Source organism: Oncorhynchus mykiss, chromosome 7 (assembly GCF_013265735.2).
Source record: "Oncorhynchus mykiss isolate Arlee chromosome 7, USDA_OmykA_1.1, whole genome shotgun sequence".
In the NCBI taxonomy this organism is placed as follows: domain Eukaryota; kingdom Metazoa; phylum Chordata; class Actinopteri; order Salmoniformes; family Salmonidae; genus Oncorhynchus; species Oncorhynchus mykiss.
Genome location: NC_048571.1, coordinates 78073812 through 78099728, shown reverse-complemented (window position 1 = coordinate 78099728; position 25917 = coordinate 78073812). Strand labels below are relative to the sequence as shown.

At 43.3% G+C, this 25917-nt stretch overlaps 1 protein-coding gene across 2 annotated transcripts in view; it reads left to right on the top strand.

The window, feature by feature from the left end:
• necab3 (N-terminal EF-hand calcium binding protein 3) overlaps window positions 1-24220 on the top strand; it is a 54962-nt gene extending 30742 nt beyond the window's left edge. For both annotated transcript variants that reach the window (XM_036984133.1, XM_036984132.1), the window contains 9 exons: window positions 2087-2184; window positions 10426-10562; window positions 15423-15544; window positions 15938-16017; window positions 17157-17210; window positions 19555-19667; window positions 20370-20447; window positions 21786-21877; window positions 23146-24220. In XM_036984133.1, the coding sequence (XP_036840028.1) occupies window positions 2087-2184; window positions 10426-10562; window positions 15423-15544; window positions 15938-16017; window positions 17157-17210; window positions 19555-19667; window positions 20370-20447; window positions 21786-21877; window positions 23146-23174 (803 nt within the window). In that variant the 3' untranslated portion in view covers window positions 23175-24220. The remainder of the gene's footprint in view (window positions 1-2086; window positions 2185-10425; window positions 10563-15422; window positions 15545-15937; window positions 16018-17156; window positions 17211-19554; window positions 19668-20369; window positions 20448-21785; window positions 21878-23145) is intronic.
• The last annotated feature ends 1697 nt before the right edge of the window (window positions 24221-25917 follow it).

Here is a 25917-nt window from a genome sequence, read left to right as displayed (position 1 = left end):
CCATGCGATCAAAGACGGTGCTATCGCCGCACAAGGCAGTGATGCAGCCAGTCAATATGCTCTCAATGGTGCAGCTGTAGAACCTTTTAAAGATTTGAGGGCCCATGCCAAACTTTTTCAACCTCCTGAGGGGGAAGAGGTCTTCTTCACGACTGTGTGCGTATTTAGACCATTTTAAGTCTTTAGTGTTTTGGACACCGAGGAACTTGAAGCGGTCTACCTGCTCCACTGCAGCCCCGTCGATGTGGATTGGGGCGTGCTTGCTCCTTTGTTTCCTGTAGTACACAATCAGCTCTTTGGTCTTGCTGACGTTGAGGGAGAGGTTGAAGCACACACACCTGTGGAGCCCCTGTGTTAAGGGTCAGCGTGCCCGGAAGTGATTTTATCTACCCTCACCACCTGGGGGCGGCCCGTCAGGAAGCCCAGGATCCAGTTGCAGAGGGAGGTGTTCAGACCTAGAGTCCTATACTTGGTGATGAACTTTGAAGGGAAAATGGTGTTGAACGCTGAGCTGTAGTCCATGAACAGCACTCTCACATAGGTATTCCTCTTATCAAGGTAGGTGAGGGCAGTGTGGATAGCAATTGAGATTGCGTCATCTATGGATCTGTTGGGGCGGTATGCAAATTGGAGTGGGTCTAGGGTGTCTGGGATGATGGAGTTAATGTGTGCCATAACCAGCCTCTCAAAGCACTTCATGATTACAGATGTGAGTGCTACAGGGCGATAGTCATTGTGGCATGAAGCCTTAGAGTTCTTGGGAACAGGAATGATGATGGTCATCTTAAACATGTAGGGATTACAGACTGGGACAAGGAGAGGTTGTTCTGCAGCTGTTCTGCATATCCTCTGAGAACGGCCCCGCGGCCTTGCGTGGGTTGACCTGATTTAAAGATCTTTTTCATCTTGGCCTCGAAGAGCGAGATGACCAAATCATCTGGGTCGGTGACGGCACTCACACCCAGCATGCTGTTGTTGTCAATGCATGCATAAAATGCATTGACTTTGTCTGGTAGAGCGGTATCGTTGGGAAGATCAAAGTTGGGTCTTCCTTTTGTAATCCGTAATGGACTGTAGCCCCTGCCACTTGAGGCAGGCGTCGGAGACTGTGTAATATGATACCACTTTATTCCTATATTGTCCTTTTGCTCGTTTGATGACTCTGCGGAGTTGTAGCGGTACTTCTTGTGCTTATTCCTGTCCTTGGCCATAGCCTCAGGGTTGTCTACGAAAGCTCTGTATGCGGTATTCCTGTCCTTGGCCATATCCTCATGGCTCTGTATGTGGTAGTCCTGTCCTTGGCCATAGCCTCAGGGTTGTCTACGATGGCTCTGTATGTGGTAGTCCTGTCCTTGGCCATATCCCCAGGGTTGTCTACGATGGCTCTGTATGTGGTATTCCTGTCCTTGGCCATAGCCTTAGGGTTGTCTATGAAAGCTCTGCATGTGGTATTCCTGTCCTTGGCCATAGCCTCAGGGTTGTCTACAATGGCTCTGTATGTGGTAGTCCTGTCCTTGGCCATATCCCCAGGGTTGTCTACGATGGCCCTGTATGTGGTAGTCCTGTCCTTTAATTTAGCTACAACCTCAGTGTTAATCCAGGGCTTTTGATTGGGGAAGCAGCGAACCCTCACGGCTGGGACAACGTCGTCGATACTGGCTAGCTAAAGTGGCTAGCTTTGCTAATGAACTGACTACGTCGGCAGTGGCGCCCATGACCACACATTGACGAACCACCAACGGCACACCACATTTCTGTTTGAACATGTAGATGAGGGGCGAGCTTGGACAGTTTTTCGTGACCAAAGTCAACCTTTTAATTACTTTCCGACTTTATAAGAGGTTATAACAGTTTATCCAATCAATGTCTACTCTTGTGTTTCAGAATGTACCATTCTATTTGGTTCTTTGATCAGTCAATACATTTTTCAGAGACAGATCAAAGAGCAAAGATGTCATTATCAGGGAACGCTCTTGCAATATCGTGCACATTAGATATCCAACTGAATTTTTACGTTTATACCTTACTGTACAGTATAAGAAACTGGTGAGTCTATGTTAAATAAACAAATGTTTGCTTATTTCAGATTACTTTGCTCAACACTTGGGGGAGTATATGAATGTCCTCTCTGCTCTGGAAACCCTAAACGTTGCCATCTTGAAGGCCATGGACAAAACTAAAGAGGTAAGCCTTTGTGTGAACTATTTTAAGACATCATACCCATCCATGCTCAAGGGTTACTGTCAAATAGATGAGTGAATTCAATAATACTTTGAAAATATACCCTTCTTTCCTCTGCACCTTGAAGTAATCACTGATGTAACAGGATTGCATAGGTGAAAGCAAGAGTTCACAGCTTGGTGACTGTGGGCCACAGAATATACTCTATACCTACAGTGCTTAGTGAAAGTCTACCCCGTATCTTTTCAAGTACTGTGGTGGCAGCATCACGTTATCTGTATGCTTGTCACCGGCAGGGACTGGGGACTTTGTCAGGTTCAAAATAAATATGAAAGGAGCATAGCCCAGATAAAAAGTGAGAGAGAATCCTACCTCAGTCTTCTGAATACCTGACGATGGGATAGTTTTTTTTTTTTTTTTCAGAGGGACAATACACACATTGTAATGCCAAAGACACACCAGAATGGCTTTCCAAGAGGTGTTGAGTGTTCCTGAATAGTCTCAGACCCGACTTAAATCTGTGTGAAAATCAGTGACAAGGTTTGAATATTGCTGTCCATCAATGATTCCCAACCAAATGTACTAATCTTGAGCAATTTTGACAAAAACAATGGATATATGTTGCCCTAAGATTTGTGCAAATTTGGTAGAATCTTATTCAAAATGATTGACAGCTGTAATGGCTTCCAAAGGTGCCACCGCCAGGTATTAACTCTTGGGTGTGAAGACATACTCAATTGAGATATCTCCGTTTTTTTATAAATTTATTCTATAATTTGGCTTTTACTTTGGAAGTGTGCAGTAGCTTGTGTAGATCAATAAGTATTTTATTTTATTTTAAGGCAGCAAAATATGAAAACTGTGCAAAGGGTGTGTAGACTTTCACTAGGCATTGTATGTTTTGTATTATGAACTGTAAATGCTACACAGTCCATTGAATGGGAGCTATAGAATATATTCTATAGGGTCTAGATAAAGCCTGCTGAATGCACCTTATGTAGAATATACCTTACGATATAGGCTACAGAATATACCTTATGTAGAATGTACAGTGCATTCGGAAAGTATTCAGACCCCTTCCCTTTTTCAACATTTTGTTACGTTACAGCCTTATTCTAGAATGTATTAAGAAAACATTTTCCTCATACATTTTTGCAAATTTATTAAACAAAAACTGAAATACCTTTTTTATATAAGTATTCAGATCCTTTGCTATGAGACTCGAAATTGAGCTCAGGTGCATCCTATTTCCATTGATCATGCTTGAGATGTTCCTACAATTGGATTGGAGTCCACCTGTGGTAAATTCAATTGATTGGACATGATTTGGAAAGGCACACACCTGGCTATATACTGTACCTTACGATATAGGCTACAAAATATACCCTACCTATGTTTTGTATTAGCAGTAAATACTCCACAGTCCATGGACTAGGGGCTAGTTTCCCTCCATTCAGCTGATTCATGACTTTGAGACAAAACGGCTCCCCAGCACAGATGGAGGCAATCTAGTGTGCCTCATAAAAATGATGAGTCAAGCAACAATATTGGTGTAGGAATAGTCCAGCCAAGCAGATCTGCATTCATTAGCATCATATTATGGTCTATATAATGCTTTTTTTTATAGCTGAGATGTTTTATCGAGCTTCCCAGAGCCCATACAGGAACATTGGGAAGCTGGCTAGCTAACTGTAGAGTTTTGCAGTGCACAGTCAGCCCTTCCCATTGTGGCTAAAGAGGGAAGATGTAAAAGGAATTGTATGGCTGATATGCTTGATGGGATTCCTAAATCACCCATTGTAGCAAATGTACAGTATATACACTGAATAAAAATATAAACGCCACATGCAAAAATTTCTACGATTTTACTAAGTTACAGTTCATATAAGGTAATCAGTCAATTGAACTAAATTCATTAGACACTAATCTATGGATTTCACGTGACCGGGAAAACAGATATATCTGTTGGTCACAGGTATCTTTAAAAAAAGGTAGGGGTGTGGATCAGAAAATCAGTCAGTACCTGGTGTGACCACCATTTGCCTCATGCAGCGCGACACATCTCCTTCACATAGAGTTGATCAGGCTGTTGATTGTGGCCTGTGGAATGTTGTTCCACTCCTCTTCAATGGTTATGCAGAGTTGCTAGATATTTGTGGGAACAGGAGCAAGGTGTCGTACAGGTCGATCCAGACTGTCACAAACATGCGCCATGGAAGAACTGGTACATTTTCAGCTTTCAGGAATTGTGTACAGATCCTTGAGACATGGGGCCGTGCATTATGATGCTGAAACATGAGGTGATGGCGGCGGATGAATGGCACGACAATGGGTCTCGGGATCTGGTCACGGTATCTCTGTGCATTCAAATTGCCATCGATAAAATGCAATTGTGTCCGTAGCTTATGCCTGCCTATACCATAACCCTACTGTAACCATGGGTCACTCTGTTCATGACATGCTGTCTGCCATCTGCCCGGTACAGTTGAAACTGGGATTCATCCATGAAGAGCACACTTCTCCAGCATGCCAGTGGCCCTCTAAGGTGAGTATTTGCCCACTGATGTCGGTTACGACGCCGAACTGCAGTCAGGTCAAGACCCTGGTGATTACGCCGAGCACGTAGATGAGCTTCCCTGAGACGGTTTCTGACAGTTTTGCAAACCCACAGTATCATCAGCTGTCCAGGTGGCTGGTCTGAGACAATCCCGCAGGTGAATAAGGTGGATGTGGAGGTCCTGGGCTGGAATGTGTTTATGAGGTCTGTGTTTATGAGGCCGGTTGGACATACTGCCAAATTCTCTAAAATGATGTTGGAGGTGGCTTATGGTAGAGAAATGAACGTTCAATTCTCTGGCAACGGCTCTGGTAGACATTCCTGCAGTTAGCATGCCAATTGCACTCTCCCTCAACTTGAGACATCTGTGGCATTGTGATGTGAAAAAAACTGCACTTTTTGGAGTGGCTGTTTTTTGACCCCCAGCACAAGGTGCACCTGTGTAATGATCATGCTGTTTAATTAGCTTCTTGATATGCCACACCTGTCAGATGGATTTTCTTGGCAAAGGAGAAATGCTAACTAACAGGGATGTAAACAAATTTGTACACAAAATTTGAGAGAAATAAGCTTTTTGTGGATATGGAACTGTTCTGGGATCTTTTATTTCAGCTCATGAAACATGGGAACAACACTTCACATGCTGCATTGATATTTTTGTTCAGTGTATATCTCCCCCACACACGATTTTACCACTGCACATTGTCAGTGTTTCGGTCAGGTTTCCTTCATGATACACCAGAGGTTATACAGTGCCTTCAGAAAGTATTCACACCCCTTGACTTTTTCCACATTTCGTTATGTTACAAAGTGGGATTAAAATGGATTTGTCATTTTTTTGTTAACAATCTACACAAAATGTCGAACTGGAAGAAAAATTCTAACGTTTGTTAAAATATACACTACCATTCAAAAGTTTGGGGTCACTTAGAAATGTCCTTGTTTTTGAAAGAAAAGCACATTTTTTGTCCATTAAAATAACATAAAATTGATCAGAAATACAGTGTAGACATTGTTAATGTTGTAAATTACTTTTGTACCTGGAAACTGAAGATTTTTTTAATGGAATATCTACATAGGTGTACAGAGGAGGCCCATTATCAGCAACCATCACTCCTATGTTCCAATGGCACGTTGTGTTAGCTAATCCAAGTTTATATTTTTAAAAGGCTAATTGATCATCAGAAAACCATTTTGCAATTATGTTAGCACAGCTGAAAACTGTTGTACTGATTAAAGTAGCAATACAACTGGCCTTCTTTAGACTAGTTGAGTATCTGGAGCATCAGCATTTGTGGGTTCGATTACAGGCTCAAAATGGAACAAATAACTTTCTTCTGAAACTCGTCAGTCTATTCTTGTTCTGAGAAATGCAGGCTATTCCATGTGAGAAATTGCCAAGAAACTGAAGATCTCGTACAACGCTGTGTACTTCTCCCTTCACAGAACAGCGCAAACTGTCTCTAACCAGAATAGAAAGAGGAGTGGGAGGCCCCAGTGCACAACTGAGCAAGAGGACAAGTACATTAGAGTGTCTAGTTTGAGAAACAGATGCCTCACAAGTCCTCAACTGGCAGCTTCATTAAAAAGTACCCGCAAAACAACAGTCTCAATGTCAACAGTGAAGAGGCGACTCCGGGAAGAAAAAGCCATATCTCAGACTGGCCAATAAAAATAAAATATTAAGATGGGCAAAAGACCACAGCCACTGGACAGAAGAACTCTGTCTAGAAGGCCAGCATCCCGGAGATGCCTCTTCACTGTTGACGTTGAGACTGGTGTTTTGCGGGTATTATTTAATGAAGCTGCCAGTTGAGGACTTGTGAGGCGTTTGTTTCTCAAATGTGCTTTTCTTTCAAAAACAAGGACATTTCTAAGTGACCCCAAACATTTGAACGGTAGTGTATATAAAAATAAAACACTAAAATACAGTATCTTGATTAGATACTGTAAGCATTCAACCCCCAATACATGTTAGAATCACCTTTGGCAGCAATTACAGCTGTGAGTCTTTCAGAGTAAGTCTCTAAGAGTTTGCCACAGCTGGATTGTGCAACATTTGCTCATTATTCTTTCCTAAATTATTCAAGCTATGTCAAATTGGTTGTTGATCATTGCTAGGCAGCCATTTTCAAAACTGTAACTCTGCTACTCCGGAACATTCTCTGTCTTCTTGGTACGCAACTCCAGTGTAGATGTGGCCTTGTGTTTTAGGTTATTTCCTGCTGAAAGGTGAATTAATCTCCCAGTGAATCACACCAGCCTTCACTTTGGCTCCCCCTTCTGTCCAGCTCAGGCGTTCGGCGTCGCCTGCCTTCTAGCTTCTGCCGAACCTGCTGCTGGTAAACGCCCTTCACTCTCCTAGTTTTTCCTGAGCACTTTATCATTTTGCACTGTCGCGGTGACTTTGATTTAGCTTTCCAAGTATTAGTAGCCATGTTATAAGATCAACATTTGCTTGTAATTTTTGTCCAAAATGAAAAGGCATGCTGTCGTACAAGGTTTTTAGCTACATTTTACGATATTTACGTGGTTTCCGGATACTTACGTAAAGCCCAGCTCATTGGTTATCTAGCTAGCTTTGTTTGATCCCGGTTGGTGCCTATTTGACAAAGATACAGCCGTTCAAGTGATGGCCGTCGGCGTCATCGGCGTGCCATGAAGGCTTCGCTCTCTGACCAAATATGGTGTCCTATAGGATATACTACACCCCTAATGATATAGCGAAGTCTTGTTATGTTCTAGGATCTCTGAGGAATACATACAAACATGATTTCACTCGTTGAAACAACGTATAGGGTGAGATTTTCACAGATTCCTTTCTTTGCAAATTGAACGAGTGGAAATACAAAATCAATTGTGCATGCTATATGGACCTTTTTTAGGATATGAAAAAACATTTTTTTTCTAACAAAACAACACTTCACCGTATCTCTGGAACCCTTTGGATGATAAATCAGAGCAAGATTTCAGAATGTAAGTACACATTTCACCTTTTGTGGTGAATTTATCAAACCTATCGCGGTGAAAAGTGTTTTGTTGTTAGGAGCTCTCCTCAAACAATAGCATGGCATTTCTTCGCAGTAATAGCTACTGTAAATTGGACAGTGCAGTTATATTAACAGGAATTTAAGCTTTCAGCCGATATAAGACACTTATATGTACCGACATTTGTTGTTTCTCTAAAATCTGAGATCTTGACATAACACGCTGCATGATTTACAACTGTCTCGTTGACGCGACGCCGATCCTTAATGATGACAAGCATACCCATAACATGAAGCCACCACAATGCTTGAGGGTAGGCAACAACACATACGCCACACTGACCCTCAACACGAGGGCCCCTCAGGGGTGCGTGCTTAGTCCCTTCGTGTACTCCCTGTTCACCCAAGACTACGTGGCCGCGCACGACTCCAACACCATCATTAAGTTTGCAGATGCACAACGGTGGTAGGCCTGATAACCGACGATGATGAGACCGGCTACAGGGATCACTGCTCGACTGAGGGACCTTACAGATAATTGGATGTGTGGGGTACAGAGATGAGGTAGTCATTCAAAAATCATGAGTCCATGCAACTTATTATGTGACCTGTTAAGCACATTACTCCTGAACGTGTTTAGGCTTGCCATTACAAAGGGGTTGAATACTTATTGACTCGACATTTCAGTTAACTTTGAACTAATATTTAAAAATATCAAAAAACATAATTCAACTTTGACATTATGGGGTATTGTGTGTAGACCAGTTACAAAACAAATCTAAATGTAATCAATTTTAAATTCAGGCTGTAACACAACAAAATGTGGAAAAAATTAAGGGGTGTGAATACTTTCTGAAGGCACTGTAACTGGCCTTACATTTCAGTGATGCCTTCATATGCCAGCTATATGTTTTTGGATTTATATAGTTAATTTTTGCATACACGTTTTATACAGACAGGAATAGGTGAGAAACAAAGTAGACCTACCTTGGTTCGTAAAGGTAAACTTCAATGCGCTACAAGGTGCCTTTTCTTTCAGTTGCCTATTTATTATCTTTATGGTTGATATTATCCAAAAAGAAAAATGTGAAGACTATGACAAAAATCAACATGTTGGATGAACCTTGTCTGGGATCTAAAGATCATAGTCATTTGGTTGAATCTATTGTAACACTTTATTTCAAGGTGTGTGTCACGCCCTGACCTTAGAGAGACGTTTTATTTCTCTATTTGGTTAGGTCAGGGTGTGATTAGGGTGGGCATTCTATGTTTCCTATTTCTTTGTTTTTGGCTGAGTGTGGTTCCCACAATCAGAGGCAACTGTCTATCGTTGTCTCTGATTGGGAATCATACTTGGGTAGCCTTTTTCCCACCTGTGCTTTGTGTGTAGTTATTTTCTGCTTAGTGTCTGTACCTGACAGAACTGTTTTGTTTTTTTCACTTTGTTCGAGTGTTTTTGAGAAATAAAGAATCATGAACACTTACCACGCTGCGTTTTGTCCATGCCTTCCGACGAGAGACGTTACAGTGTGACTATACATTTCTTACAAACCACAATTCATTAATTTGTTCACCATTTGTAAGCTGTTGTAAATTATTGTCATTTGTCAATGTATTTTTTTACATTTGTAAGTAACTGTTGTATTTAGGCTACAAACAATTTTATGAGTGAGATCAAATTTCAATGATTAGCCAACTGTACAATAATAAGATAAGACTTTAATAATCAGACATTAAAAGAAAGTATTATCGAATCTACCTCAAGAAGATACCTTTTTTATTTATTTTCTTATCTGTGACGGAGACGTATATTAACCAGCCCAGGAATCAGTGAAGCACATCAGTGAAGGAAGGAGAAAATCCAGCTATCCCTGTTAGAAAAAGAGGGCTTTTACTGCATAATTATGCACCCTGACACAATTAAAGCCCCATTCATTCATGCACTTTCTTATTCACTGTCAGAAGGAAATCCATAGAGGTTTTCACTAGCGATTGTTAGCAGCTGTAGTCTGTCATAAATGTCATCACCAAGGCCCTAGACTAGAATTCCCCCATGGTATTAATCAACAGTAGCAAGGGTAGCCTCCTAAATTGCACCCTATTCACCATATAGGACACTACTTTTGACCAAGGCTCATAGTGCACTACTTTTGACCAGAGCCCTATGTAGGGAATAGCGTGCCTTTTGGGACGCTACTAGGTTGTCATTGTACATTCTAGTGGGGTGCTCCACTACAATTACGCCATTAACCATCCTGCACCATTCCTCTAGGTCGGCTTAAATTACAGTCTTGTTACGACGAGTCTCCCACTAGTTAAAGATGGAATAGATGTTTTTTTTATTTTTATGAAAACCGTTCAATATTTGAAATGGCTAAGAATCATGCATGCTGTGAAACATAGCGATCGAATAGGAGTAAAACATCTTATGAGCTTTCACCCTTATCTCTTGATGCTGTAGGTGTCGTGAGCAGAACAGCTTTTAGAATGAATTAGGTTTTTCCGAATAAAGGTTGCCAACCTGTTCCCTCTCGCTCCCTTTCTCTCTCTTACTCACCTCCTGTGTCTCTCCACCCCTGCTCCCCTCTCCCCTGCTCCCCTCTCCCCTACCTATCCTCTGCCCACTCTTCTACCCCCTCTCTCCCACCCCTCCTACTCTCCTCTATCCCCATCTCCTCTCCCCCATCTCTCCCTCGTTAGGAGTACCAGGGCTCCTCTGTGCTGGGACAGTTTGTGACCCGCTTCATGCTGAGGGAGACCTCCAGCCAGCTGCTCTCTCTTCAAATGTCCCTGCAGTGTGCTATGGAGGCTGTGGAGGAGCAAAGCAGCCCTGCACCGTGAGTCACTAGTGCTCAACACACCTAAAGACTATGGCAGCACCATACTACTGAATACCCAGTCTCAAATACACAACAGCACCTCAGGAATCAACACCACACCAGCTGCCCCTCACTACTTAAAAAACTATGGAATTACCTCACCTCTCAACACCATTCCAGCCACAAAGTCACTACTAAATAATTCTGTAGCGGTATTGTTAGCGAGGGGCAGCACATGGTGAAAGCACACCACCACATTACTAAACACTATGGCACCACCTCATTACTAAATACTATGGAACCACCTCATTACTAAATACTATGGTACCATCTCACTACTAAATACTATGGAACCACCTCATTACTAAATACTATGGAACCACCTCATTACTAAACACTATGGCACCATCTCATTACTAAATACTATGGCAGTACCTCATTACTAAATACTATGGCGCCACCTCATTACTAAATACTATGGCGTCACCTCCTTACTAAATACTTTGGCACCACCTCACTACTAAATACTATGGCACCACCTCATTACTAAACACTATGGCACCATCTCACTACTAAATACTATGGCACTACCTCATTACTAAATACTATGGCGCCACCTCATTACTAAATACTATGGCGCCACCTCATTACTAAATACTATGGCGCCACCTCCTTACTAAATACTATGGCACCACCTCATTACTAAATACTATGGAACCACCTCATTACTAAATACTATGGAACCACCTCATTACTAAATACTATGGAACCACCTCATTACTAAACACTATGGCACCACCTCATTACTAAATACTATGGCACCACCTCATTACTAAATACTATGGCACCACCTCATTACTAAATACTATGGCACTACCTCATTACTAAATACTATGGCACCACCTCATTACTAAATACTATGGCACCACCTCATAACTAAATACTATGGCACCACCTCATTACTAAATACTATGGCACCACCTCATTACTAAATACTATGGCACCACCTCATTACTAAATACTATGGAACCACCTCATTACTAAACACTATGGCACCATCTCACTACTAAATACTATGGCACCACCTCATTACTAAATACTATGGAACCACCTCATTACTAAACATTATGGCACTACCTAATTTCTAAACATTATGGCACCACCTCGTTACTAAATACTATTGAACCACCTCATTACTAAACACTAGGGCACCATCTCACTACTAAATACTATGGCACTACCTCATTACTAAATACTATGGCACCACCTCATTACTAAATACTATGGCGCCACCTCATTACTAAATAATATGGCGTCACCTCCTTACTAAATACTTTGGCACCACCTCACTACTAAATACTATGGCACCACCTCATTACTAAACACTATGGCACCATCTCACTACTAAATACTATGGCACTACCTCATTACTAAATACTATGGCGCCACCTCATTACTAAATACTATGGCGCCACCTCATTACTAAATACTATGGCGCCACCTCCTTACTAAATACTTTGGCACCACCTCACTACTAAATACTATGGCACCACCTCATTACTAAACACTATGGCACCATCTCACTACTAAATACTATGGCGCCACCTCCTTACTAAATACTATGGCACCACCTCATTACTAAATACTATGGAACCACCTCATTACTAAATACTATGGAACCACCTCATTACTAAATACTATGGAACCACCTCATTACTAAATACTATGGAACCACCTCATTACTAAACACTATGGCTCCACCTCATTACTAAATACTATGGCACCACCTCATTACTAAATACTATGGCACCACCTCATTACTAAATACTATGGCGCCATCTCATTACTAAATACTATGGCGCCACCTCATTACTAAATACTATGGCGCCACCTCATTACTAAATACTATGGCGCCACCTCATTACTAAATACTATGGCGCCACCTCACTACTAAATACTATGGCGCCACCTCACTACTAAATACTATGGCGCCACCTCACTACTAAATACTATGGCGCCACCTCATTACTAAATACTATGGCGCCACCTCATTACTAAATACTATGGCACCACCTCATTACTAAATACTATGGCACCACCTCATTACTAAATACAATGGCACCACCTCATTACTAAATACTATGGCACCACCTCATTACTAAATACTATGGAACCACCTCATTACTAAATACTATGGCGCCACCTCATTACTAAATACTATGGCACCACCTCATTACTAAATACTATGGCGCCACCTCACTACTAAATACTATGGCGCCACCTCACTACTAAATACTATGGCGCCACCTCACTACTAAATACTATGGCGCCACCTCATTACTAAATACTATGGCGCCACCTCATTACTAAATACTATGGCACCACCTCATTACTAAATACTATGGCACCACCTCATTACTAAATACAATGGCACCACCTCATTACTAAATACTATGGCACCACCTCATTACTAAATACTATGGAACCACCTCATTACTAAATACTATGGCACCACCTCATTACTAAATACTATGGAACCACCTCATTACTAAATACTATGGCACCACCTTTTTGTTCTCCTTTCTGTTCATCTGTGGTAGTCCTCTATGTGCTACAGTGCCCTTTGGGGCTGCTAACTGGCCCAGCAGTAGAAGTGTCCCAGTCATACACTCCTTCTGCTCTGTCAGCGGGACAGGCAGGCACACAGAGTCTTAACCTGCTGGAGAAAACAATGTTTCTCCATCCATCTACTCTGTCACACAAATGCACACACAGAGACACCCACAGACTCAGATGCACATGCACACACAATTTACTCTGTTACACACATGCATAAACACACACACTTAATCTATGAATGGTTAGGGTCAGCCCTGAGCAGTCAACACCATGTCCTACACTTCCCAGGGGGATAATTACAATGTTGGGCTTGTCATTTGGAATTGGAACTATCCACAAAATCACTTTCACCCTTCTTTGTTGTGTTTTGGTTGGACCAATGTACTGCTGCTGCCTACCGTCTACTGCCTACCGTCCTACTGCTGTTACCATTTATTGCTGCTACTGTCTACTGCTGCTACGTCTATTGCTACTACTGCCTACTGATGCTACCTTCTACTGTCTGATGCTACCGTCTACTGTCTACTGCTGCTACTGGCTTCTACTGCTACTGCCTACTGCTGCTTCCGCCTACTGCTGCTACTGGCTTCTACTGCTACTGTCTACTGCTGCTTCCGCCTATTGCTGCTACTGGCTTCTACTGCTACTGTCTACTGCTGCTTCCGCCTATTGCTGCTACTGGCTTCTACTGCTACTGTCTACTGCTTCTTCCGCCTACTGCTGCTACCGTCTGCTGTAGCTACCGTCTACTGTGTACTGCTGCTACCGACTACTACTGCTACTGCTGCTCTAGTCTACTGTCTACTGATGCTACTGCCTACCGTTTACTGCTGCTATCGCCTGCTCCTGCTTCCGTGTACTACTGCTACCGTCTACTGCTGCTACCGCCTACTGCTACCATCTGCTACCACTGCTGCTCCAGTCTACTGTCTACTGATGCTACTGCCTACCGTTTACTGCTGCTATCGCCTGCTCCTGCTTCCGTCTACTGCTGCTACCGTCTACTGCTGCTTCCGTCTTCTGCTGCTTCCGTCTACTGCTGCTACCGCCTATTGCTGCTACCGCCTACCGCTGCTACAGTCTGTTTACTGCTGTTACCGCCTACTGCTGCTACCGTCTACTGCTGATACTGTCTACTGCTGCTACCGTCTTTTGCTGCTACCTCCTACTGCTGCTACCATCTACTGTCTACTGCTGCTACCATCTACTGTCTACTGCTGCTACCGTCTACTGCTGTTACCGCCTACTGCTGCTACCATCTACCGTCTACTGCTGCTACCGTCTACTGCTGTTACCGCCTACTGCTGCTACCATCTACTGTCTACTGCTGCTACCGCATACTGCTGCTACCATCTAACGTCTACTGCTGCTACCGTCTACTGCTGCTACCGTCTACTGCTGTAACCGTCTTCTGCTGCTACCGTCTTCTGCTGCTACCGTCTACTGCTGCTACCGCCTACTGCTGCTACCATCTACTGTCTACTGCTGCTACCGTCTACTGCTGCTACCGTCTTCTGCTGCTACTGCTGCTACCATCTACCGTCTACTGCTGCTACCGTCTACTGCTGCTACCGCATACTGCTGCTACCGCCTACTGCTGCTACCGCCTTCTGCTGCTACCGCCTTCTGCTGCTACCGTCTTCTGCTGCTACTGCTGCTACCACCTACTGCAGCTACTGTCTACTGCTGCTACCGCCTACTGCTGCTACCGTCTACTGCTGCTACCATCTACTGTCTACTGCTGCTACCGTCTACTGCTGCTACCGTCTACTGCTGCTACCGCCTACTGCTGCTACCGCCTTCTGCTGCTACCATCTACTGCTGCTACCGCCTACTGCTGCTACCGCCTTCTGCTGCTACCGTCTACTGCTGCTACCATCTACTGCTGCTACCGCATACTGCTGCTACCGCCTGCTGCTGCTACCATCTACTGCTGCCTCTCCTCCACTGACCTGATGACCCTCTACTGCCTGACGCCTACAGTCTACCGCCTACTACTACTACCCTCTACTGCCTACCGTCTACTGCCTACCGTCTACTGCCTACCGTCTACTGTCTACCTTCTACCGACTACTTTCTACCGCCTACTTTCTACTGCCTACCATCTACCATCATCATTCTCCACTATTCTCTTCTTCTCTGAATGTCATTCCTCCTCTCTTCGTTCCCTGTGACCAGTACCATCCCTCCCTTTCTCACCTCTCTGACAGTTGTTTTGATGTTTATTCCTCTTGCTTTTCTGGTTCTGTCTGTTTTCAGGAGAGAGGTGAAGGTGGTGGAGCATCCCTCGGCGCAGAGGAACAGCAGGCGATGTGGCCGCAAGGTTCAGAAGAACATGTGCCTCTCCCCCACCGACCCCTACTCAGGCATTCTCACTACAGGTAATACCAATGTTTAATCCACACAGTCCTGTGTGGCTCAGTTGGGAAGAGTGTGGCTGTTATGTACGCCTCTTGGAGAAGGGAACGCAACACCCCGCTACATCTCAACTCCCCGTGGAGTGAAAAAGTAACAACGCCAGGGTTCTGAGTTTGATTCCGCCCAGTGTCAACAATAAAACAACAAAAAATTGCACTCACTGTTGTAAGTTGATATAAACAAACATGTCTGCTAAATGATGTTGTTGTGGTTATTGAAAAGTAAAAATGCTACTTTAGGTTTGGGGTTAGGAGTTATGGTTAGGGGTTTGGGAAAATGTGATTTTGAATGGGAACATATTTTTACTCCCCAGAAAATCCTGACAAGTAAAGGAAACGTGTGTGTGTGTTTCTTAGGAGTCACCATGGAGACTGATGACCACTGGTGCTCCCAGATCAACAGGCTCCAGTTGCTATTGGACAAGCTGGAGTGGCAGGTACTGGACTGTCCTGGGGATATCTCATCCTGACAACCTGAATATCTCTTGCTCTGTGCTGCTCATTCCTTTAACCGGTTCTTGCCATATGTTCTCTCTTTCTCTCTCCCTCACAACTTTAAATCCCTATGCTCTCTCTATCTCCTGTTCTGTCTGTCTGTCATTCTTTTACTCCCTAAGCCCTTTCTTTCGCCTGCCTGCCTATCTGTATGACTGTCTCGTCTGTCAATCAAGAGGAACCTGTACTGCAATATCAGAGCAATTCCTAACCTGCAGCACGTACTGTAGTGCAATATCAATCTTCACCTCACAGCCTCTCATTCCCTTTGCAGTGAGCTATTTCACCTTTAGGTTCAACTTCATACTCTACTTTAATATGATAGCTTATATTGCTCTTTCTCATGATTGAATGGAAATAGAGGGTTCTAAATGTGTGGGCAGGGGTTGAAATAAACTCTTGTCAGACTGTTTGTCAATGATACAATGTATTGGATTATATTATATACTGTGCATGAGATGTATAATATAGTCAGACCTAGGTTCAAGTAGTATTTGTTTTCTTTCAGATAGTTTGAGAGTTTGAATGAGCCACATGGGTGTGGTTTACACTTTTGGGATTTTTCCATTGGTTCCATTCCATCAGTAAAGCTCTGTCAAGCAGAGCTAAAGTATTTAAACACATGGGCCTCCCGAGTGGTGCGGAGGTCTAAGGCACTGCATCGCAGTGATCCCAGGCTGTGTCACAACCGGCCGTGACTGGGAGTCCCATAGGGCAGCGCACAATTGGCCCAGCGTTGTCCAAGTTAGGGAAGGGTTTGGCCGGAGGGGCTTTACTTGGCTCATCGTGCCCTACGACTCCTTGTGGTGGGCCGGGTGCCTGCAGGCTGGCCTCTGGGTTAAGCAGGCGGGTGTTAAGAAGTGCAGTTTGCTTGGGTCATGTTTTGTAGGACGCATGACTCAACCTTCGCCTCCCGAGCCTGTTGGGGAGTTGCAGCAATGGGACAAGATCAAAATTGGGGAGAAAAAAAGGAGTAAAATACTCAACAAATAAAAAAAGGAAAAGAAAACCCCCACTTCTTGAACTTTGAGTTTGAGCTTTCCCCATTATAAGTAGGTTTTTAACCTCTTTTTTTTTTCAGAGTCCAAAATTGGAACCCCTGAAAGAAGATACACTGGCCAGTACCTATAAATCTGTAAGTGATGATTGTTGTTACTAAAAATTCGATTCAGTTCAATACAACTTTATTAATACACTTAGGGGCACCTTGGGCCACAGGGTGTCATTGGAGTTTAACAGCACAGTTATCCAATGAAAGTACACTTTAAAAGTTGAATGTTTTTTTTAAAGTCAGGGTAATTCAGGATTTTACGTTGACACGTTTTTTACAGTGAGTGCTTCAGTTTCACTGTTCTATGTTCCATGATCCATCTTGTTTTTGATTTTCAAAGCGGAATGCACAACGCGCAACCAAATGAATTCACATAGCATCCGCCCTTGGGTGACTGTACTCAGAAAACCTCCAGACTTTCAATTTCATCATTCACACATTGAGCTTCCCCTCACAGGCACAAAAAAACACTCCCCCATCTGCTCCTCCAACCTGCGTCTGTCTTTGTAGGAGCCCAGCTGTTGCCTATAGCTCAGCTGTAGGAGCCCAGCTGTTGCCTATAGCTCAGCTGTAGGAGCCCAGCTGTTGCCTATAGTTCAGCTGTAGGAGCTCAGCTGTTGCCTATAGCTCAGCTGTAGGAGCTCAGCTGTTGCCTATAGCTCAGCTGTAGGAGCTCAGCTGTTGCCTATAGCTCAGCTGTAGGAGCCCAGCTGTTGCCTATAGCTCAGTTGTAGGAGCCCAGCTGTTGCCTATAGCTCAGCTGTAGGAGCCCAGCTGTTTCCTATAGCTCAGCTGTAGGAGCTCAGCTATAGGAGCTCAGCTGTAGGAGCTCAGCTGTAGGAGCTCAGCTGTTGCCTATAGCTCAGCTGTAGGAGCCCAGCTGTTGCCTATAGCTCAGCTGTAGGAGCCCAGCTGTTGCCTATAGCTCAGCTGTAGGAGCTCAGCTGTTGCCTATAGCTCAGCTGTAGGAGCTCAGAGGAGTGTTTGATGTCGTCCCTCAAACACCTTACTGTTCTTGTCTTTCTTGAGCACTCATCTTTTCTTACCAGCACTGATTTAGCTGATAGCTGCTTTCTGAAAGATATGACTGATATGTTTTTGTTACCTACCTACTGTATGTTGAAGCCTAATGTATACCTTATGTACGCAACGCAAGAAGGCAATTAGCTACTCAAAATGGCAATCTTGCGTACTTGCTTCGATGTATAAATTGCAGGGCTGCACTTATGTTTGCTGAGCAAATATGTGGCGTTACCATTTTACATAGCTAATTGACGTTATTGCATTGTGTACTCTGTAGGATATAAATAAGGCTTACATGGATAGTGCGACATTTTGGCAATTTTAGCCCTTTGTTCTACTGACAAAGTCAATTAACCTAGCCCTTTTTACTACTTACCCAGAGTCAATTATCCTAGCCCTTTTTACTACTTACCCAGAGTCGATTAACCTAGCCCTTTTTACTACTTACCCAGAGTCAGATTAACTCATGGATACCATTTTTATGTCTCTGCGTGCAGTTTGAAGGAAACTTAAGGTAGTTTCTAGAGCAATTTCTAACTAATAGCTGATGATTTTGGACTACAGGAAAAGGAGGGCCGAACAGGCCCCCATTAACATCGACAGGGCTGTAGTGGAGTTGGTCGAGAGTTTCAAGTTCCTTGGTGTCCACATCACCAACAAACTAACATGGTCCAAACACACCAAGACAGTCGTGAAGAGGGCACTACAATGACTTTTCCCCTTCAGGAGACTGAAAAGATTTGGCATGGGTCCCCAGATCCTCAAAAACTTCTACAGTTGCACCATCGAGAGCATCCTGACCGGTTGCATCACCGCCTGGTATGGCAACTGCTCGGCATCCGACCGTAAGGCACTACAGAGGCTAGTGCGTACGGCCCAGTACATCACTGGGGCCAAGCTTTCTGCCATCCAGGTCCTACATACTAGGCAGTGTCAGAGGAAGGCCCAAAAAATTGTCAAAGATTCCAGCAACCCTAGTCATAGACCGTTCTCTCTGAAAACCACACGGCAAGCGGCACCGGAGCGCTAAGTCTAGGTCCAAAAGGCTTAACAGTTTATACCCCCAAGCCATAATACTGCTGAACAATTAATCAAATGGCCTTTACCCCTTTACAAATTACCTCGACTAACCTGTACCCCCACATTGACTCGGTGCCAGTACCCCCTGTATATAGCCTCATTATTATTTTATCGTGTTACTTTTTATTTAAAGAAAATACTTTGGTTTATTTTGTCAACTCTATTTCTTGAACTGTCTTGTTGGTTAAGGCCTTGTAAGTAAGCATTCCACGGTAAGGTCTAAACCTGTTTGTATTTGGCGCATGTGACAAATAACATTTGATTTAAATTTGATTTAATAAATGTATGTAAATGATGTATTTCCTTGTGGCGTCCGTGCCAACAGAACATCCTGCTGGTGCAGAGGCAGATGTTGGCAACGGAGGAGGACCTTGATAAGTTCCAGAGGGTACTCAAGAGCTACGCGGATGCCACATCCAACCACAGCGACAACTTGCAGTAAGTGAAATCAAAGTGATAGAGAGTTACCTGGCTTTGATCCCGAAGCACAGTGGCTTGGCACACGACTCGCTGCCAAGTGATTCACCTGACCTGGCCTGTAAAAATGAAACTAAGGCCCAGAGTTTCTTTAAAAAAAAATATGTATCCTTTATTTATCTAGGCAAGTCAGTTAAGAACAAATTCTTATTTACAATGACGGCCTACCCCGGAGATGCTGGGCCAATTTTGTGCCGCCCTATGGGACTCCCAATCACGGCCGGATGTGATACAGCCCAGAATCGAACCAGGGACTGTAGTGACGCCTCTTGCACTGAGATGCAGTGCCTTAGACTGCTGTGCCACTCGGGAGCCCAGTTCTTCCTGGTTCTTTCTGGTCAGATCACATTGGCAGGAAAAGCCTATTCCTAGATGATAGAAAATGTGTCATCAATGAGATTGTTCTATTTGCTTCCCAATTATGGGATTCCTAAGAATTAGTTAAATGTACTTTTTCAAAGGAAATATTAATTCATCGATTTTCCTGTTCATTTAAAAAATAAACAGACACAGTTATGCATCATGATGGATTTGTGCCCATTTAATTCAAATTAGATCTTATTGCTTTGGCCTGATTGACTCACTCTACCAGATGCTAATTTCAACACTCTCGGTCTCTTTCTGTCTCTCTCTCCTCCCTCCCGCTCTCTCTCTCTCTGTCAGTGTGTCTATCCAGAAGCTCCCAGGGAAGTCGTGCTTCATTATATATGAGTTTTGGCAGGATCGTATCTCCTGGATGAGGTGGGTCTGTAGTATGTGTGTGTGTAACGCTGGAAAGCTGCTCATTTCTTTCCTCCTCTGATGATGAGCAGATGGCCCATCTCTAATATCATGATACACACGCAACCTGTATCTCAGGGTTGATTTAACACACGCAACCTGTTTCTCAGGGTTTATTTAAACACATGCAACCTGTATCTCAGGGTTGATTTAACACACGCAACCTGTTTCTCAGGGTTTATTTAAACACACCAACCTGTATCTCAGGGTTGATTTAACACACGCAACCTGTTTCTCAGGGTTTATTTAAACACACCAACCTGTATCTCAGGGTTGATTTAAACACACCAACCTGTATCTCAGGGTTGATTTAAACACACCGACCTGTATCTCAGGGTTGATTTAAACACACCGACCTGTTTCTCAGGGTTTATTTAAACACACCGACCTGTATCTCAGGGTTGATTTAAACACACCGACCTGTATCTCAGGGTTGATTTAAACACACCGACCTGTTTCTCAGGGTTGATTTAAACACACGCGACCTGTATCTCAGGGTTGATTTAAACACACCAACCTGTATCTCAGGGTTGATTTAAACACACCAACCTGTATCTCAGGGTTGATTTAAACACACCAACCTGTATCTCAGGGTTGATTTAAACACACCGACCTGTTTCTCAGGGTTGATTTAAACACACCGACCTGTTTCTCAGGGTTGATTTAAACACACGCGACCTGTATCTCAGGGTTGATTTAAACACACCAACCTGTATCTCAGGGTTGATTTAAACACACGCGACCTGTATCTCAGGGTTGATTTAAACACACCAACCTGTATCTCAGGGTTGATTTAAACACACGCGACCTGTATCTCAGGGTTGATTTAAACACACCGACCTGTTTCTCAGGGTTGATTTAAACACGCCGACCTGTTTCTCAGGGTTGATTTAAACACACGCGACCTGTATCTCAGGGTTGATTTAAACACACGCGACCTGTATCTCAGGGTTGATTTAAACGCACGCGACCTGTATCTCAGGGTTGATTTAAACACACCAACCTGTATCTCAGGGTTGATTTAAACACACCGACCTGTACAGGGTAGATCAGACTGACACAGTCATATTTGTTCAACATCTTAACATTCAGTATGATTACATTCTAATTCTCATTAATACATGTGCATATATTTAGTGCAAAGAGACTAGGAATATCAGTCCAAACATATTAGTTGTATTGTGTAATGTGGTTTACTAACCAAGCCTTTCTCCTATTGGACATTAATAATAATGTTGATTATGTCTTACTGTCATGTCACATGTCTATTGATTGTTGCTGTGTTCTTGTCCTCCCTAGCTACCTGCAGTCCGATGCCAGTAAAAATTTCCAGCGCTGTGTCATTGATATGCTGGAGGATCCCAAGCTTGTGTCTACCATGCTGCTCCCAGGTGTGTGTGTGTGTGTGTTACAATCTATACCTTCCTATAATCAAATCAAATTTTATGTCACATACACATGATTAGCAGATGTTAATGCGAGTGTAGCAAAATGCTTGTGCTTCTAGTTCCGACCATGCAGTAATATCTAGGAATTAATACTAATATGTACATAAAAATATATGAATGAGTGATGGCCAAACAGCATAGGCAAGATGCAGTAGATGGTATAGAGTACAGTATATACATATGAGATGAGTAATGTAGGGTATGTAAACATTATATAAAGTGGCATTGTTTAAAGTGGCTAGTGATACATGTATTACATCATTTTTTTCATTATCAAGCCAGCAGCATACCACCCTGCTGGCTTGATTCTGAAGCTAAGCAGGGTTGGTCCTGGTCAGTTCCTGGATGGGAGACCAGATGCTGCTGGAAGGGGTGTTGGAGTGCCAGTAGGAGGCACTCATGGCAGTGTTTGGGGACACTGCCCTGTGTAGGGTGCCATCTTTTGGATGGGATGTTAAATGGGTGTCCTGACTCTCTGTGGTCATTAAAGATCCCATGGCACTTATTGTAAGAGTAGGGGTCCTGGCTAAATTCCCAATCTGGCCCTCAAATCATCACGGTCACCTAATAATCCCCAGTTTACAATTGGCTCATTCATCCCCCTCCTCTCCCCTGTAACTATTCCCCAGGTCGTTCCTACAAATGAGAACGTGTTCTCAGTCAATTTACCTGGTAAAAAAACGGATTTAAAAAGTGGCTAGAGTTGAGTCAGTATGTTGGCAGCAGCCACTCAATGTTAGTACAGTGTCACTTGTGTTTTCTTGAAAATGTATGCTTTGAACATTATTGCTCACCCCCCCCCCCCAACAAAAAAAATACATACACATTTCAAATGTAAAATGTTGCATTGAGCCAAATGCATAATTTCACACTGGTCTTTGAGCGATTTGCATTGGCTTATGAAAATACAAAATGATGATTTTGAGAGAGCAGTTTAAGCCATCCAAAAGGGAACACAACTTACCTTCTATGGATACGTATCAGAAAGCAGACCTGGGTTCAAATACTATTTTAAATCCTTCAAATAGTTTTAGCATTTGCTTTAGCCTGCCTGGAGAGCCAGGGATTTGCAAATATTCTATTGGTTAGATTGTGCCAGGCAAGCTCAATCAAGCCCAGCAAAAGTATTTTTAACCCAGATTTGCTAGAAATGGCATGTTATTTACCCATTTATCCCCAGCTCAAGTAGAACTCCTCTCTTTTCCCCCTAGCATCCTGGTGGATCATGACTAACAACTAGCAACAGACCACCGAACACCATATCTCCCGCTCGCCCCCAAACACACAACACAACCCCCAAGACAAGAGATTCAAAAGGCATCCACGTGTTTCTGTGCGCACACAGAACACTGCGTTACTACAGCATCGTTCTGCAACACATTTGTTATGTACCGTTAACTAATACTGGTCATTACCATAATGCGCTGTTTCTCAACAAGAAAAAGGGGGTGAGGAAAAGCAGCCAAATGTATAGACATGAAAGCGATTCTTTGCATTGTAAAAGCCAATGGCGACGCTTTTGAAGCTCTCACTCCGATACCATGCTAGAATCGATCACGTGGCTTGAATCAAACGATTCCAGTTTAGTCAGTGCATTTTCATTCCTGACAGCAATAGAGACACATGATACAGTTACTGCAATGTGATACACTACATGCTTTTTAATGACTACTTGCTATAACTTGCTTACACTTAAGTAGAATTTGAAGAAAACGACTGGAGCTCGCTGTTTAAAATGCATGCAGACCAGCGATTGACCGAGCCTCAGAAATGAGTTGCTTTGCATTCTCAATGCGTAACCTACAGATAACTTATTTCCTTAGATAGGAACCAATATGTGATGTGTTTCAAATGCTGAATGGTTCCTACTCTAGTCGGGGGGGGGGGGGGGGGGGGGGGGGGGTAGTTGCACCCTGCTGCTGTCTTATTGTTATATAAGGGATGCAATGGAATCCTTCTATTGTTAGGTTTACTAGTGGTTTGAGTTACGTTGCTTGTCTTTAAAGGAGTTTGTCCCAGATAATTTACCTGTTTTAAAGAAAGTATGTATCTATTAAGCCTATAAAAGAGGATACTTTGCAATGAGATTTCTTTGTGTGTCACCTTCTCAAGACATAGCTATCATAGGACGGTACTTTTCCCCCTATTTTTCCATAGTTGACTTTATTTAAGAGAATCAGTCATGTGCAGATGGATGTGTTGTCATTGTGCTTTTGTTGTTAATGAAGTATCTTTTCCATGTAGAAATTCAACATATTCACTTTAATAAAAGTTTACTCGACTCTGTTTTGAATTTATAGGTGTACAGGTAAGAACACAAAAGGGTTCTTCAAAGAGTTCTCCCATGGGCATAAAATTATTTTTTTCTTAGTGTGTACTGTCAATGAAATGTTATTACTTCAAACCTATTCACTACGAAGTATTTTAAAGTCCACTATATCTGCAAAAGATAACACATTTAGCAACTTAATTTCATGAGGTTTTGGCCTGCGTCGAGCAAATCACTTTCTTCCTATTTTGTAGACTTCTCGACTAAAAAAACGATTCATCTTAGCCCCGTGAATAATGGTTTCTCAGACACGGGTGACAAGACAGAGAAAGAAGCAACTCCCTTTGCATAGAAATGAAGATGGCTGGGAAAGAGCTCAACAAAACCCCCTGTCTCTACTTGACAGTGAAATTAGTGTAAGTGTCTCTCTGTTGCAATCATCGTCAAGTGCTTGATGCTGAGAGGCGGTGTGGTTATTGAGTCCAATATATGGTATATGGAGAGAGGCTTGAGGAGATCGATTGAGCGCAAACCTGTAGGACCGGTTTCCCGGACACAGATTAAGAAGATGAATCATGTTCAATAGAGATTCTCCATTCTATGTGCTTTTTACTCAATCCGTCCCGTAGAGATACGATACGACGAGGTGCTTTTTACTCCATCCGTCCCGTAGAGATACGATACGACGAGGTGCTTTTTACTCCATCCGTCCCGTAGAGATACGATACGACGAGGTGCTTTTTACTCCATCCGTCCCGTAGAGATACGATACGACGAGGTGCTTTTTACTCCATCCGTCCCGTAGAGATACGATACTACGAGGTGCTTTTTACTCCATCCTTTCCAGTAGAGATACGATACGACGAGGTGCTTTTTACTCCATCCGTCCCGTACAGATACGATACGACAAGGTGCTTTTTACTCCATCCGTCCCGTAGAGATACGATACTACGAGGTGCTTTTTACTCCGTCCGTCCCGTAGAGATACGATACGACGAGGTGCTTTTTACTCCATCCGTCCCGTAGAGATACGATACGACGAGGTGCTTTTTACTCCATCCGTCCCATAGAGATACGATACTACGAGGTGCTTTTTACTCCATCTGTCCCATAGAGATACGATACTACGAGGTGCTTTTTACTCCATCCGTCCCGTAGAGATACGATACGACGAGGTGCTTTTTACTCCATCCTTTCCAGTAGAGATACGATACTACGAGGTGCTTTTTACTCCATCCGTCCCGTAGAGATACGATACGACAAAGTGCTTTTTACTCCATCCGTCCCGTAGAGATACGATACGACGAGGTGCTTTTTACTCCATCCGTCCCGTAGAGATACGATACGACGAGGTGCTTTTTACTCCATCCGTCCCGTAGAGATACGATACTACGAGGTGCTTTTTACTCCATCCTTTCCAGTAGAGATACGATACGACGAGGTGCTTTTTACTCCATCCGTCCCGTAGAGATACGATACGACAAGGTGCTTTTTACTCCATCCGTCCCGTAGAGATACGATACTACGAGGTGCTTTTTACTCCGTCCGTCCCGTAGAGATACGATACGACGAGGTGCTTTTTACTCCATCCGTCCCGTAGAGATACGATACGACGAGGTGCTTTTTACTCCATCCGTCCCATAGAGATACGATACTACGAGGTGCTTTTTACTCCATCTGTCCCATAGAGATACGATACTACGAGGTGCTTTTT